At 42.4% G+C, this 17,405-nt stretch overlaps 1 protein-coding gene across 1 annotated transcript in view; it reads left to right on the plus strand.

Moving 5' to 3' along the window:
* ncanb (neurocan b) overlaps window positions 1-17,405 on the plus strand; it is a 166,016-nt gene that overhangs the window by 63,652 nt on the left and 84,959 nt on the right. Inside the window, 2 exon segments of the mRNA XM_051934684.1 lie at window positions 6,063-6,440; window positions 7,643-7,648. Of these exon segments, the coding sequence (XP_051790644.1) occupies window positions 6,063-6,440; window positions 7,643-7,648 (384 nt within the window).

Raw genomic sequence — 17,405 nt, forward strand, 5'->3', positions numbered from 1 at the left:
TTTGGAGTTTGATCATGTTTCAGACCCCCCCCCCCTTATGCCCCCCCCCCCCACCCACCCACATATGTTCTGCATCTTTAAAAATCATTGTGCGAGGTGGCTCAGGGAGTCCAAATGACAGAGGCATGCTTTGTGGCCAGGTGCACTAATATTGTTAGACCCATTGGTGGAATTTAAGGGGTGTCCAAGAGTGACCCCCAAGTGGGTTTACTAGGTTACTGAAATAAATCTTAAATAAAGGGTAAGAGCACAGTTAATGTAAATATGTTTAATTATCAACGGATTAGATACATGGTGATGCAGTAGTAGTGCTGATGTCTTGTAGTAAGGACTCCGGGGGTCAGACCTCGAGTGCTTCCTGCATGGAGTTTGCATCTGGGTCCACGTGGGTTTGCTCCGGTTTGCTCCCACAGTCCAAAGAGCTGCAGGTTAGGTGAACTGGGAATGCTAAATTGTCCTGTGATGTGTGTGTGTTCACCCTGCAATGAAGTGGTGCCCTGTCATTCCTGCCTGCTCACATTGCTTGCTGGGATAGGCTCCAGCTGCCCCCTGCCCTGGATTTACAGGGTGGATGGATCAGTGGCTACCATTATGTGTTCTTCCCAAAGCATCTCTCTCTTGCATGTTGCCTATCCTTAAAACAGGTATAGAAATATTGTACACAATTTTCATGTGCAGATTTTGCTTGACTTGTATATTTTGTCTCTAATAGTTTGCTCTTTTAGATGTTGTAATGAGACAACAACAAGGCAAGGAATAGGTCTGGGGATCCACCCCGTAAGCTTGAGAAAATTAACAACATTTTTAGGCAATAATACAGAGCCAGAGTGATCTTCATAGACTGAGTCTAAGGCAGTGGTTCTCAAACTGTGGGGCGGGCCCCCCTAGGGGGGCGCGAAGCAACAAAAAGGGGGGCGCGAAGATGTGAAAAAAAGCAAACAAGAATCGAAAATATGAAAAATACATCTATTGAAACCAAAACAAATGAACTTAAACTACATTCTGATACGAGAAAAATAAATATAGAGTTAGATAAATGTCGATAAAAGTTAAGTAGGTATAATAAAATATGCATCTATGATATATCATTAATTAAAAAAGAACAAAGTGGTATTAGTGGGCTCCTTTCAAAAAAGCGTTAGGGGGGCGCGATTAAAACTGTTATGAAAACTCGGGTCGCAAATACTTAGAAGTTGAGAAACGCTGGTCTAAGGCAAGACTGATTTGATACAGAGGGTATGGTGGCTTTATAGCTGGCAGAGAGGAAGAGGCAGGTCTTGTGTGCTGCACCCGGAAGTGAGGTCAGGAGCGGGACCAGATGGGAGGTCTGTTGGCCTGTACCTGAAAGTGGGGTCAGTGGAGGAACCAGAAGTGAGGTTAGGCAAGTTTTCCTTCTGAGGATCTGCAGAGGAAGGATTAAAGGTGTTAGTGCACACTGCCGACCCTTGATCCGGCGTAAGAACACATTTAGTCAGGCCCCTTGATGAGGCGCCCATGCACACGTGTGCATTTCAACTTCCAATAGCCGCTTTTGTCAGCAAAACAGTGCGATTCAGGACAAGAGATTGAAGCAGTAGTGTGTGTGTGCCTGGCACTCATACCTGCCTGTACAAACAGCGGTGTGGTGGTCTGAGCAAATCTCCACCACATTCCACACTCACCCATGTCAAAATATTAAATAAAAAAAACAAAAATAGATAGATAGATAGATAGATAGATAGATAGATAGATAGATAGATAGATAGATAGATAGATAGATAGATAGATAGATAGATAGATAGATAGATAGGTACTTTATTAATCCCAAGGGGAAATTCACATACTTGTCTCTTTGATGAAGCAACTGATTAACCAAGAACGGTCCACCTTTCACATTTGTTAACTGAGTTGCACTCGAATGTCACACTATGTGTACATTTTCCAGCTTCATAAAATAAAAATGTTTATTTTGCCACAATTAAAATACATAGACAAACTTAAAAAAGCAGCTTTTTCTGTCATTTAAAAATTCTAATTGGCACTTCTGCTTTTTTTTTGTAATTTCAAACCTTTAAATGTGTTAACAGAAATGAGACATACTTCATATTGTAAATTAAATTACGAGCAATTTACCTGACAATGAAAATATTGAATTTGTACAGTTGGGACTAAAAATTTGTCCCTAAATGTCAAACTCCACCCATGGTTAGATCAAAATTTTTACCAAGGAAGCTAATCCTGCCATGTCTTGGCTCCATGCATCTGTGATCTGAAAAACAAAACCAGGAATGTAAAAAGAGTTGGGGTAAGGAGCAAAGAAAAATGCACAAAATTGGTGCAAAGCAGTTGCCATTCAGCCAGTCCATGACATGAAGAGATAAGAAATCGATTCTTGCACCTGAATAGCTGGTCCTCAAGTGAACGCCCCCTTCTGGTGGCTTTGAATTTTTTACAGTGCTGACTCAGAAGGGGAGGGGCTTTGTGGCAGAAGTGGATTCTGAGTCACTCGTTGTCAGAGATGGGCTCTGCTGCAGACCTCCACAGCTCAGCAATTCAGCCAATTGGTTTGCAGGTTTTTGTTATGTGGTTCACTTGACTTGAGTCAGAAAACCCACCCTCAACCCTAATCTTAACCAGAGTGTACCCAGGTGTTATCACTGACGTATAATGTAAAGCAACAGCCTCCTGAATGGAGTGGAGCTCTGGAGATCTGCAGCTCGAGTCTATTAGGTTGTCTGAACTATGGACTGAAAAGGAGATGGAACTGATAGCAGTGCCCCCTCTCTGCTCGGAGTGGTATTGCTTTCCTTTTGGGCGCTTTGAAGATGCTCCCTAAGTGCACATGCTTGACACATCCTTGTCATCTTTCTGTGCCCTGCATTATAATTCATGAGTATATGATTTGGTTAGATTACACCATTTGCAGTTTTCCTTTTAAAGCGGATTCTTTAATCAGCAGTCTCTACGGCTTTAACCACAGAGGTCTGATATTCATAGATGATGGTGTTTGAATCTGAAAATTCATTTTAAAACTTTTTAAATCCATTTCTCAGTAGTAAAAGACTGAAACCTTTCCCAGGAGTGTAAGATGTAAAGCCGAAAGCAGTCATGGACTGGGTAACAGGAACCACTTAAGCTCACACACACTCAAACTCAGTCAGAAAAACAGATGTAGGCACTGAAAGCCCCACATAGACACAGGGAGAGCACAAAAACACCACACAGACAAGCTCTGGGCATGGGGTAGAAACCCAGTATGTATAATGGATCTGTGAGGCAAGACCACTAACCGGGGTGTCACCATGCCACCCCAACAATGGTGTTCTGAATTTTAACACTTTTGCAGCTGATGATTTGTGGTTTCTGTATTTTGGAAGTCAACCCAACAAATCTCAGTAGATTGCTGTCTAACCCATTGTTGTCTGACCCACATGAATCCTGCTAACCTGCAGGCCTCCTCTCTGTGTTATTTACCTTTTTGAGAACAGATGAATCCTAAAAGAGTGATGAGCACTTTCAAGAAAGATTAAATGAATGTTTGGCCCTTCTGTCCTTCAGATTAGATGTTATGGTCGATGGCTAGGACCCTTACCCTACCGGGACACCTTCATATTTGAAAAAACGAGGAGAGACAGGGCAGTATCCCCCCATAGGATTGCTGAATGGTAAGGCCATCCTGGGTTGCAATGGGCATCATGGGACTTGGAATTTGCCAACTCAGCCCTGTTGGGTTCCGTGGGTGCCTCCAGGGGTGGCTGCAGGGACTGCTGAGCCTTATTTTGTCAGACTCCCACCTCACCCAGAAGTGCTTCTGAACCACACTCATGGGAAACTGGAGTACTCTCACATACTGCATAAAAGGAGCAAGTTGCCTCAGCTCTGGGAGCCAGAGTCAGGAGGAAGAGGACGAAGTTTGCTGGGAGGAGTGGAGGCAGAGCGAGAGAGAGAGAAAGAAAAAGAAGAAGAAAAAGACATTGCTGTGTGTTTATTTGTATTTGTGTTTGTGCTGTGGGAAACTCTTACAGACAAGAGCTTCCCAAACAAAGCCATGTGTTGTGCTGGACTTGTGCCTGTGTCTGTCTGTGTCAAGTTTGGGGAGGCCACAATGTAAAACTGAGATCCTGACTCACTGTGGTCATAAAAGTCCCCAGGGCATCTTTTGAAAAGAGTAGGCCATCTCCTGATGTCCTATGTAAACTTCTCATTATGGCTTAGCCTGGTAATAGCCTACTAATCATCCCCTGTCCCTTATTAGCCAACTGTCTTTCTCACCCCTTCCCCACCTAATAGTTAGCTGTGATGAGTGTACTGGTGCAAGAATGGCTGCCCATCTAGGTCAGGGGTGTCCGATTCCAGTACTGGAGGGCTGCAGTGACTGCAGGTTTTCGTTCTAAACATCTTCTTAATTAGTGACCAGTTTTTGCTGCTAATTAAATTCTTTTGTCTTAGTCTTAATTAACTTGACTCAGATGCCTTAGTTAATTCTTCTTCTTTAATTAGCAGCCAAACAATAATGAGACACAAAACAAGCCATCACATGATGAGCTAACTATCCATCCATCCATTTTCCAACCCGCTGAATCCGAACATAGGGTCACAGGGAGTACCCGGGAAGCGAACCCATGTCTCCTAACTGTGAGGCAGCAGCGCTACCCACTGTGCCACCGTGCCACCCAATGAGATAACTATATTATCTGAAAATAAAGAAAGGTGAAGGTCTCAGTAAGGCTGATCTGCTCAGGTCACCAAATCATTTTGACAGTGTTGTTAAAAAAACAGAAAATTAAGTTTTGGAAATGTCTGCTGTGGCTGAATGAAAACAGCAACAAGCCATGGAGTTAAATAAAAGGTTTAATTAACAGCAAGAATCGGCTTCTCATTAAGAAACTGGCTGGAGTGAAATTGGTTGGAGTTTGCAGCCCAGATTTAGCTGGTCATCTGTTGGCTCGCTTCACCTCTCATTTCTGTTTGGCTGCAATTAAATGAAGAAAAGAATCAATTCAGAGTCTAAAGCTTTAAAAAAGGGCTATTAAAATGAAGGGAAACTAAGTTAATTAGCAGTGAAAACTGGTCACTAATTAGGAAAAGGAGTAGAATGAAAACCTGAAGCCACTGCGGCAGCCAGGACCAGAGCTGGACACCTCTGACTTAGGTGGATGCTACACATTGGTGGCAGATGAAGTGGCTCCCCGCTGTCTATATAAAGTGCTTTGAGTAACTAGAAAAGCACTATGTAAATGTATTTTTTATTATTATTATTATTATTATTATTATTATTATTATTATTATTATTATTACCGCCGTCCTCTCAGCCCACTGAAGCACACAGGTGCATTCACCAGGGGTCAGTAAGACTTCTCAGGCTTTGAACTCAGCTCATTGATCTGCTAAAAATGGAAGCCGTGTTGAGGAGTGCGACCTTCTGAAGCTCTTCCACCCTGACTCTACACAGGAGTTCGTGGCCTTGGTGGTTCCCATTATGCCTACAGCTACTAGAGCCACTCTTGCCCTTGTCTTCCACATGCGTCTAACTTTGATCTCAAGGTCTTTATACTTGAACTAGATCTGCTCGGCCTTCTTGCTCAGAATGTTGTTGTCATTCAGAATTGTCACATCGAAGAAGCACAACTTGCTCTTCTTGTCATTCAACACAATATCCAGCCTATTGGAGGTTATGGTATGGGCTGTGGGAATGATCTTGCCCTACTTGACGAATCAGTCTCCATTTTCAATGACCATGTCTTTTATATACTCGTACCACTCTACTTGTCAACTGTCAAAACACCTAGCTGTTGGCACAACACCCAGTGACATTGCACATAAGTGCCAATAAGATATTAATTCAAGGTCAGTGAATGGCATCCAGAAACTATGTGATTGATAATTATTACTATTATTATTATTATTGTTGTTGTTGTTGTTGTGAATTCAGGAGTGTTTACATTTAGAACATGGCAGAGATAGTAAGCTATGCTGTGCTATGATTTTCCACTTTGTGTCTTTACCATTACACCTCCTCTTAGTCTCTCATGATTATTCCCAATGGTGGATGGATGTTTACTTTCCTCTATTTTATCCATTAGGTAATACAGGAGGAGTGAAACTGGTCAACATGAAAAGAGTGACACACCAGACGGTGCACGCAGGCCTTGCAGAGACCACTTTCCTTCCGTGCATCTTCACTTTACGGCCAAGCCCCTCACGAGAGCCACCGCGCATCAAGTGGACCAAGATAGTTTCAGAAGGAGGGGTCAAAAAGGAGATCTCTGTGCTCGTGGCCAAGGATAATGTCATCAAAGTCAAAAAGGACTTCCAGGATCGAGTCACTCTGCCTGGCTACCCAGATAACCGATACAACGCCACCATGGCCCTCACTAACCTGCACACCTCAGACAGCGGAATCTACCGTTGCGAAGTGGTGGTGGGTATAGATGACGAGGAAGATACGGTGCCCCCTGCAGGTTTGAAGGTGAGTACACAGCCTTCAGATGACAAATGTGGTTTCAGCTGCCACAGAAGCTTGTATAGAGTTTTGCAAAATGATTTGGGCTTAAGGGAGTTAGGATATGAGGGTGGCAAACTCTGCCTTTTGGATGGGTGAGAGGAAATAATGGGAGTGCGAAGCCTCAGGTATTTGGAAAGTCTGCATTTTAAATGGGATTTTAGGAGTTCTGAGGCAAATTATAATTTTTTAATGACCTGAGTGCTTCATGCTGAACATCACGAGGTTTGATGTAACTTCAGATAAAAGACCAGTCCCCCTGGTGCATGCTTTTTCCTGATGACACTGTGTTGTGTAGCAGCACAAAATAGGATATGGAGAGGAAGTGGGAAGAATGGAGAAGGGCTTTGGAAAGTGCTGGGTTGAAGATAAATAGGAATAAGACAATATATGAGGTTTAAAGGTGATCTGGATTCAGAAGTTAGCCTTCAGGGAATATACACATTTAAATATGTAGGATCAGTGGTAACCAAAGATGGAAAAATACAGTAGATGGAAAGATAACCTATAGAATACAATGTGCATGGAACAAATGGAAGAAGGTATCAGGAGTACAAGGGGGGACCCAAAAATAATGAGAATTTTTTTTAAATTGTATATTTCTTAGAGCATTTCCAAAATTGAATCACCCTCAAAATACTCTCCCTGAGACACAATACACTTATCCCACCACTTTTTCCATTGTTTAAAACTGTTCTGAAGCTCTTGCAAAGTGATAGTCTTCAGTGCCTCCATCATATGCTTATTGACCTCCTCCGCATCCTAAAAATGCTGTTCTTTAAGGACCCTCTTCATTCTTGGAAATAAGAAAAAATCGCAGGGCACAAGGTCCAGGGAGTAGTGGGGGTGAGAAACCGTTGTCATCCCATTTTTCAAGAGAAACTGCTGCACACTCAATGCTGTGTGCGCAAGAGTGTTGTTGTGATGCAGAAGCCACTCACCTGATCACCACAATTTGGGTTGAGCACTTCAATCTCTTAAGCACGTCAAGGATGCCGCTTGGCCAAATGATGCAGAGGGAAGTCTAGTCCACGCACCTAGTGATAAATGTCAGAACTAACGCCTCTCCGGCCTCCAGAAAAAAATTCTTGTAATTTTGGGTTGCCTCTCATATTGTGTGATCAAAGATTTAAGAAGAAAGTTAAAGGTAAGGATTTTAAGTCAGTGGTAAGACCAGCAGTGATGGTTCGAGCTGAGACATGGACACTAAAGGAAACAAAGGAGAAGATGTTAGATGTGGTAGAAATGGGAATGTTGAGATGGACGTGTGGACTTACAAAAAAGAAAAGAATAAGAAATGAGATAATCAGATGTACAACAAAAGCAGGAGAGATATCTAAGAAAGTACAGGAAAGTACGTTGAAGTGGTATGGACACGTGATGAAGAAAGACAATGAATATGTGGGAAAAAAGAGTGATGGGAATGGAAGTGCAGGGTATGAGATAGCATGAGAGGCCAAAATGGAGATGGAAAGAGAAAGTACAACAAGATCTGAAGACTGAGGAGGAGGTATGGAGAAGGCTGATCAAGCACATCAACTCCACATAGAACTAGAAAGAGAAAAGAAGGTTGTCTTCCAGCCATTGTGAGGTTTTCATCATGATAGTTCATACCAGAGAGCATGGCTGTAGGGGTTCAACAGTGTTCCCCTTATGTCATGAGTAGCCACACCAATGTATAGAGATATCAGGGGTCTTGTTTATACTTCATCCTATTCAGGCTCTCCAGTCCTCCATAGAATATGTACAGCCAAGGAGAAAAATGAAATAAAATGCCAAACCAGAAACCAATTAGGCTTTCATCTCCAAGTGCTCTCCTGGGCTCTTTATTAATTAGAGTCACGCTGCATTAGATTGCAGGCTGCTTTCAATTCCAGAGTCACTAATAAATTAATGAGCCACTATCGATGAAATGGTGACATTGATACATAGTTGTCATCCACTTTTGCTGCAGACACACACTGAATGTCTTCACCTGCTGCAGCCTATCTGCCCCCCACCCCAACCCCCAGTATCCTGAACATGGAGATCCATTCTGCATCATAGTCACATGCATCTTCCAAGAATGGTGAATTGAGGGGCCTCTGTTACTGTCATTGGGTTATGATGTACCAGCATCATGGCCTCAGTGACCTCTCTGTTCACCTTCCTGGTACTGAAGTCTTGAGTTCAGAAGCCTTCTTGGTGCTGGTTTGTAGTTAAAAGGGGCAAGGGCTTCATACTCAGCGTCTGTGGCGTTAGGAGGTACTGGGGGTTCTCTGTTTATCCAGCATTCAGCACCTTACTGTGTAAATGCCTCAGAAGGTTAGCAGGAAGGGGGTCTTTTTGTTGAGTGGTTTTTTTGTTACTGCTTTTAGTTTACAACATGAGCTCATGACCTCAGTGACCTCACTCTCTTTTTTTTTTCTCCCAGTTAGTGGATACAGGAACCATGACCTCATTGATCCCTCCATTTGTCTTGCCCCATTACCTCATTTAGAGGTGTTGAGCTCAGTGAACTTTCCATATTTTTTTTACATCTTCATGTCAGTGTTAGTGGGGTTACAGTGTACAGGGAGGCTTGCGTTTACCCAGCATTCATCAACCTTGCTGGATGGATATCTCAAAGAGTGTCTCAAGTGGAGTGGTCCACTTACAAGTCCCATGACCTCCCTGACCCTTCTGTTCATCTCTCCCTGTTAGGGAATAAAGGAGCCATGACATCACTGACCTCTCTGTTTGTGTTTCCCCATTAGTAAATATGGAAGTCCTGAATTCAACAGACTTTTTGTATTTTAATTAAGAGGCCCCTAGGGGGTCTCATAGAGTTATGTGATAAAGTAAGAGAACCTCATGGGAATCATTGACTTTTTCAACAGTTTTCAACAGGCAAGTAAGTATTAGATCTTCATGCAACAGTGCCTATAGATAAAGATGATCTACCAGAACAAATGGCAGCTAAAATTGGCCTGGCGTTTTCATTCTCATAATCCAAATTAATAAAAATGCTGATTTTTCACATGAAAAAAGTAAGTCCACTCATATTTATCACCACTTCAAATCCATCAAATTAGAATGAGGTGTTGTAGATGAGGTTCCAGTGGTTAGAACCAGCTTACAGAGTATGGTGGACCCTGAACTTATTTAGACTGCAGATATAGACGGTCTGGTGCTATCTTTGCTATTGATGTGTGTGGTGTCATCATGCCAAGATCAAAAGAGCTCTCTAAGGCCCTCAGAAACAAGTTCTGGATGACTATGAGTCAGGCAAGGAATTTAAAAAAATCACCAAATTATTTGAAATCAATCATTCCACTATAAGGAAAACCATCTACAAATGGTGTAGATTTCAAATGACTGCGGTAGACCACCACGGGGTGCACCAGCTGCCCCAACACGACACAGGTAGGCAGAAGCACAAGTCCAGGACACAACACATGTTTATTCAGAGCTGGGGAAGCACTTTTGCCTTGCTCCCCTGCAGCAACACACTATAAAGCACCAAACACAAAACTCTTCTTTCTCTTTCTTTCTCTCGACTTCGCTTCTCCTCCAGCAAGCTTCATCCACCTCCTCCCAACTCTTTGTCCCGAAGTAGCGGCTGCTGGCTCCTTTTATAAGGCACCCGGAAGTGCTCCAGGTGCCTATTGACTTACTTCCGGCAACACTTCCTGGTGTGGCAGAGGTGCTGCATACAAGGGCTCAGCAGTTCTCCAGGCACCCTTTGGCGGCGGTCACAGGCCCCAGCAGGGTTGAGCTTACATGCTCCAAACCTGTGGCACTGGGAGGTAACACTCTTGATACACTTTCTACCTCGGACCTTCCATTATAGGGGTGTCCCAGCCAAGGAAGGTCTCCGGCCATCTCCTACACTGCCAATTTGTCCAAGATAGGCCAGCCCAGCAAATTCAGTCCAACAGTTGAATAATAATAATAATTCATTACATTTATATAGCGCTTTTCTCTGTACTCAAAGCGCTATCCACACAGGGAGGATCCGGGAAGCGAACCCACAATCTTCCACAGTCTCCTTACTGCAAAGCAGCAGCACTACCACTGTGCCAATTAATCTTTGATACTGAAAGAAGTCTCCAAGAAACCCAAAATTTCATTGCAGGATGTGCGGGTAACTTGCAACAGTTGGTGTCAGAGTGACCAGAGGGTCACTCGTTTGGGTGTCCTGAGTATAGTAACCTCAGTGTTAGTAGGTGTAGTGTCAATTGATTGAACTTAGATAGATAGATAGATAGATAGATAGATAGATAGATAGATAGATAGATAGATAGATAGATAGATAGATAGATAGATAGATAGATAGATAGATAGATAGATAGATAGATAGATAGATAGATAGATAGATAGATAGATAGATAGATAGATAGATAGATAGATAGATAGATAGATAGATAGATAGATAGATAGATAGATAGATAGATAGATAGATAGATAGAGTGTGTCTCTGGGTTTCAAAGTAACATTCTTACCTGATGACCACTATCTCAGGCTTTCCTGTGTAAGCAGTAGAAATGCCTCGGTGACCTCAGTTTGATTGAGGCTAGAAGTATGAGTGCTCCTGAAACTTACTGCTCCTCTGCTAATTAACCCCAGTTTAGGTGTCCAAACATTTTACATTCTGTCAGCGTCTACGGATTACAAAAAGACTGGCCTGTACTCCTGACACACCTGAAGATTATCAGATAGGCCTCACTATAACTAGACAAGCCTGGTCCTCAAACTCAAGAAGCAGTCTTTGTATCCTACACGAACAAAAGAAGCCTAAGCTTATAAAACTGAAAAAGGGAGAAGGGAACCATGAAGCCCCTGGCTCAAGAGCAAAAACAGTTTCTTACATGGTTTATTAACTAAAAGGTGATTTTAAATCCAAAGAAAATGTATACACAATGCTGCATCACAGTGATAACCCAAAAATGAACACAAGCCAGAACATAACTACAAACTGAATAGCATTTCTCAGTTAGTTGCTGCAAGTCTCTCGGATGCCGTGACTTCAGAGCAAGTCTTCCTGAATAATGTCAGAGGCACTGTCCCCCAAATTCCCACTTTTTAACTGTTTTTTTCAGCAGCACAGTCTCCTGGGACATTCAGACTCATTTGCAGAGACAGAAGGAGATGAGTGGATTTACACTTGAAACTCAGGCTCTGACAACTCCTCCTGAACTCCCAAGAGGGTCCGCTGATTCACATTTCATTGTTTCATTTCTGTCTGGCTGCTCTAATGAGACAGTGACACCCACATGTCCAAGCAGCTGTGAGCCGTTAAGATTAAAGCCATGTGGGCAGGTCGATTCACCAGTGGACTCCGTCTCTCACTCCTTATCACTCTGGTGTTTACTGGATCCATCTACCTGCTCATAAGATGCCATCGACATCTTGTTAAGGAAGAAGCAGCTGATGTAGCCAACTCTCAGCATCCCACACACTGCTGCTGTCCATTCAAAATGTTCAGAGTGAAAAAGCATGAATTTGGCTCTGACAGCTGATTAGAAATTTCCCTTGGCCTGAAACACCTCTATTGACAGACTGTAAAAGAAATCAAATTCCATGGGAGTATTAAAAGCAAAGGTATTATTGTCTTTGACATAAAGAACATTCAATAAGATGGACACTAATGATTCAAGAGAGTTTGCCGTTGATAACAATACAATACAATACAATACAATTTATTTTTGTATAGCCCAAAATCACACAAGGAGTGCTGCAGTGGGCTTTAACAGGCCCTGCCTCTTGACTTTGACTCTCTAAGAAGACATGGAAAAACTCCCAAATAAAACCCTTGTAGGGAAAAAATGGAAGAAACCTTGGGAAAAGCAGTTCAAAAAGAGACCCCTTACCAGGTAGGTTGGGCGTGCAGTGGGTGTCAAAAAGAAGGGGGTCAATACAATACAATACAATACAATACAATACAATACAATACAATACAATACAATACACAGAACAGAACACAAGTAATCCTCAATACAGTATAAAAATTAAATTATTACAAGTACGGAGCAGAATTTATCAGTAGATGATATCACATAATACAATCTTGATTTGGTTAGAGTTCTGGAGACCTCAGTCATCAAGCTGCCTCCCCCAGTTGGCCATTCCACAGCTGAGACAGCGCTGGGCCAGCCAATCCAATGAAAGGACCCCTCTACCCCATGATTCCTGCGATCCTCCATCAGGGATGACTTTACCTTAGGCAGGCAAAACAACTTGGCAGGTGGGCTGTGGCACTAAGTGCCACATTTGAGTACAGAGAAGAGAAACAGAATAGGTTAGGGTTAGTAACAAATTATAACTAGCATGTTACTTATGTTTAGTGCTAATGATTAACAACAGAGATGCAGTCTGTACAGTTAATCAGCAGCTCTAGTCAGGGTATGCTAAACTGAAGTAGTGAGTCTTCAGCCGGGATTTGAAAGCTGAGACCGAAGGGGCATCTCTTATAGTAGCAGGTAGACCATTCCACAGTTTAGGGGCCCTGATGAGGTAGGCGACTTTGACCTGGGAGTAGTGTGGTGAGCTGGTCCTCTTGTCAGAATACTGGTAATTGATGATACAGGGTGTACTATCACGGGCCTCACTGGATTTGTAATGGTCTGGCCTACTGTTGTGCACCCTAAGCTTAATACACACACACACTCACACAGAACAACACACAGACATAAACACACTTAAGCACTGATTATGGGTGATTCCTGCACAGCCTACACTCCTCAGTACTCCAGACAAGTGCTTGAGTAGCCCAGACATTAGAATTTTAGAGTATTAGAACAATATGACAAGAAGAGACCATTCAGCTCAACAATCTCATCCATACTATTCACATACTGTTTATTCTCATTGAGATTTAACTCCTACTCTTCACCACCCTTTTTGATAATTTATTCAAGCATCCCCTACACACTGAAGGTTAATGTACCTTAGCTATTCCCACTTACCCAAAAGGAGCATAACAGCTTTCTGAGCTGATCACTGTTGGGGGTGTTCATCCTCAGCTGCTAACCCTGCTACCTACATACGGTACAGGCATGAGAAGTGAGTTTCAGGTCTAGCCCTACTTCAGCAGCGGTCACCATGTGGCTCAACTAACTATTACATAACAAACATTATCTGAGAAGGCAAAGCATTCCTCATTGTGGTCCCATAATGATTATATCAATACACACGTAAACTTTTTCATTTCTTTGAAACACCAGTAACTGTAATAAACACATATATAATGTGTATACATCAAACTCTAGGGTGGCACGGTGGTGCAGTGGTAGTGCTGCTGCCTCACAGTAAGGAGGCCTGAGTTTGCTTCCTGGGTTCTCCCTGCGTGGAGTTTGCATGTTCTCCCCGTGTCTGCATGGGTTTCCTCCGGGTGCTCCGGTTTTCTCCCACAGTCCAAAGACATGCAGGTTAGGTGTGTTGGCGATCCTAAATTGTGCTTTGTGTGTGTGTGCCCTGCGGTGGGTTGGCACCCTGCCTGGGGATTTGTTCCTGCCCTGTGCTGGCTGGGATTGGCTCCAGCAGACCCCTGTGACCCTGTGTTAGTATATAGCAGGTTGGAAAATGACTGACTGACATCAAACTCTAATACACTGTCACTGCTAAAGCACACTTTTATGTGCAATCCCATACTATGATCATGCAGAAGAATTAAGTTATAATAAGGCTTACCTTTTATCTGAAATCATTCGGAGCCTAATCCCAGCAATCACTGGGCACAAGGCAAGAACACTACCTAGATAGGGTGCCAGTCCATTGCAGGGTGGACAAAAACACAAGCACATACACATACAAACACACATTACGGCCAATTTAGCAACACCAATTCACGTCTTTGGAGTGTGGGAAGAAACAGAAACAAGATGGCAGCATTCCTGGGTTGCAGCAGTGCCTCGGACTCCCCCTGGGCTTCATGGGGGTTGGAGTTCTGTGCAGCTCTGTGGGGTTCCGCAGACGCCACCAGGGGGTGCTGCAACAGGAGCGGCTGACCTCTTTTGGGCGTTGGTTTTGCCTTACCTGGAAGTGCAGCCGGATGTCAGCAATCAACCACCTGGAGCACTTCCAGGTGCCTGATAAAAGGGGGCCAGCAACCACCACTCAGGAGCCAGAATCGGGAAGAAGAGGACGAGGTTGCCTGGGAGGAGTGGTGGTGCCAATGTGGAGGATTGTGTGTTATAGAGGAAGTGCTTTTGTTACTTGTGTGCTTGGGACTGTGTATTACCTGTGGGTCATGGGGAAGACTTGCGCCCGCAGGTGACGAAAAATAAAAGTCTTGTGTGTTTGACACGTGCCTCAGTGTGAATCTGTGCTGGGTCGGGTGCCTATATAGCACCTTAATTCACAAGATATATATATATATATATATATATATATATATATATATATATATATATATATATATATATATATATATATGTATATATATATATATATATATATATATATATATAATATATATATATATATATATATATATATATATATATATATATATATATATATATATATATATATATTTATATATATATATATATATATATATATATATATATATATATATATATATATATATATACACAGTACTGTGCAAAAGTTTTAGGCAGGTGTGACAAAATGCTGTAAACAAAGAATGCTTTCGGAAATATAAATAATGATTGTTTATTGTTATCAATTTACAAAATGCAAAGTGAGTGAACAAAAGAAAAATCTAAATCAAATCAATATTTGGTGTTACTACCTTTTGCCTTCAAGCCAGCATCAATTCTTATAGGTACACTTGCACAAAGTCAGGGATTTTGTAGGATTCTAGTCAGGTGTCTGATCAACCAATTCTACCAAACAGGTGCTAATGATCATCAATGTCACACGTAGGTTGAAACAAAGTCATTAACTGAAACAGAAACAGCTGTGTAGGAGGCTTAAAACTGGGTGAGGAACAGCCAGACTCTGCTACCAAGGTGAGGTTGTGGAAGACAGTTTCATGTCATGGCAAGATTGAGCACAGCAACAAGACACAATGTAGTTATACTGCATCAGCAAGATTTCAAAGCAGACTGAGATTTCAAGATGTGCTGTTCAAACTCTTTTGAAGAAGCACAAAGAAACAGGCAACGTTGAGGATCGTAGACGCAGTGGTCGGCCAAGGAAACTTAGTACAGCAGATGAAAGACACATCAAGCTTATTACCCTTCAAAATCGGAAGATGTCCAGCAGTGCCATCATCTCAGAACTGGCAGAAACCAGTGGGACCCAGGTACACCCATCTACTGTCCGGAGAAGTCTGGCCAGAAGTGGTCTTCATGGAAGAGTTGCAGCCAAAAAGCCATGCCTCCCACGTGGAAACAAGGCCAAGCGACTCAAGTATGCATGAAAACATAGGAACTGGGGTGCAGAAAAATGCCAGCAGGTGCTCTGGACTGATGAGTCAAAATTTGAAATATTTGGCTATAGCAGAAGGCAGTTTGTTCGTCGAAGGGCTGGAGAGTGGTACAATAATGAGTGTCTGCAGGCAACAGTGAAGCATGGTGGAGGTTCCTTGAACGTTTGGGGCTGCATTTCTGCAAATGGAGTTGGAGATTTGGTCAGGATTAATGGTGTTCTCAATGCTGAGAAATACAGGCAGAGACTTATCCATCATGCAATACCATCAGGGAGGCGTATGATTGGCCCCAAATTTATTCTGCAGCAGGACAACAACCCCAAACATACAGCAAAAGTCATTAAGAACTATCTTCAGCGTAAAGAAGAACAAGAAGTCCTGGAAGTGATGGTATGGCCCCCACAGAGCCCTGATCTCAACATCATCGAGTGTGTCTGGGATTACATGAAGAGACAGAAGGATGTGAGGAAGCCAACATCCACAGAAGATCTGTGGTTAGTTCTCCAAGATGTTTGGAACAACCTACCAGCCGAGTTCCTTCAAAAACTGTGTGCAAGTGTACCTAGAAGAATTGATGCTGTTTTGAAGGCAAAGGGTGGTCACACCAAATATTGATTTGATTTAGATTTCTCTTTTGTTTATTCACTGCATTTTGTTGATTGATGAAAATAAATGACTAACACTTCCATTTTTGAAAGCATTCTTTGTTTACAGCATTTTTTCACACCTGCCTAAAACTTTTGCACAGTACAGTACTGTATATATACATAGATACTATATATATAAATATATATATAGTGAAAAGAAGTAGACAACACGCTCATAAAGATTTGGGGTATGAGCCCTGTATACTGTAAGGTCCAGAATAACCTTTCCTGGCTTATGCATTCACTGAAATAATGAATCATACAGCAGACAAATTGCAATGCAAGAGTGACGTTTATATAATGAGACTGACAGGAAATTGAACACAGAGGGAATGCTGGGGAGAAGGTCGAGCAGACATGACGTGGAATGCAGAGGCTGGAAGTGCAGTCGTCAGGTAAGGTCGAAAGTATTGGGTGTCACAGGTGAGTGGAATCGTCTGCCAGTACATACCCAGGCAGAGTTTGTAAGATGTGTACAGTACTTTAAAGAAAAGATGACTGATCAGGCAAAATATATTTCACATATTTTTCATGGAATCCAAATTACAGTATAAGGCTTCACAGAACAGCACAACCATTAAACAAAACATAGTAATAAGGAAAATAATGAGATGGTCCCTGTTCAAAAGTGTGCATATTCTTAGCTTTATATGATTTATTGCCCTCTTTAGCATCAATGATGGCATGCAGTCTTTTGTAATAGATGTGGATGAGGGCCTTGATTTTCTCAGGTGGTAGAGCTACCAGTTCTGCTTAGCAAAAAGCCTCCAGGACCCTTAAATTCTTGGAATGTCTTGCCTGAACTGCACATTTGAGATTTCCCCAAAATGTCTCAATGAAATTGAGGTCAGGAGACTGTGATGGCCACTCCAGCACCTTCACTTTTCTCTGCTGTAGCCAAAAAAGGGTCAACTTGGCC

Source organism: Erpetoichthys calabaricus, chromosome 12, assembly GCF_900747795.2.
Source record: "Erpetoichthys calabaricus chromosome 12, fErpCal1.3, whole genome shotgun sequence".
NCBI lineage: Eukaryota > Metazoa > Chordata > Cladistia > Polypteriformes > Polypteridae > Erpetoichthys > Erpetoichthys calabaricus.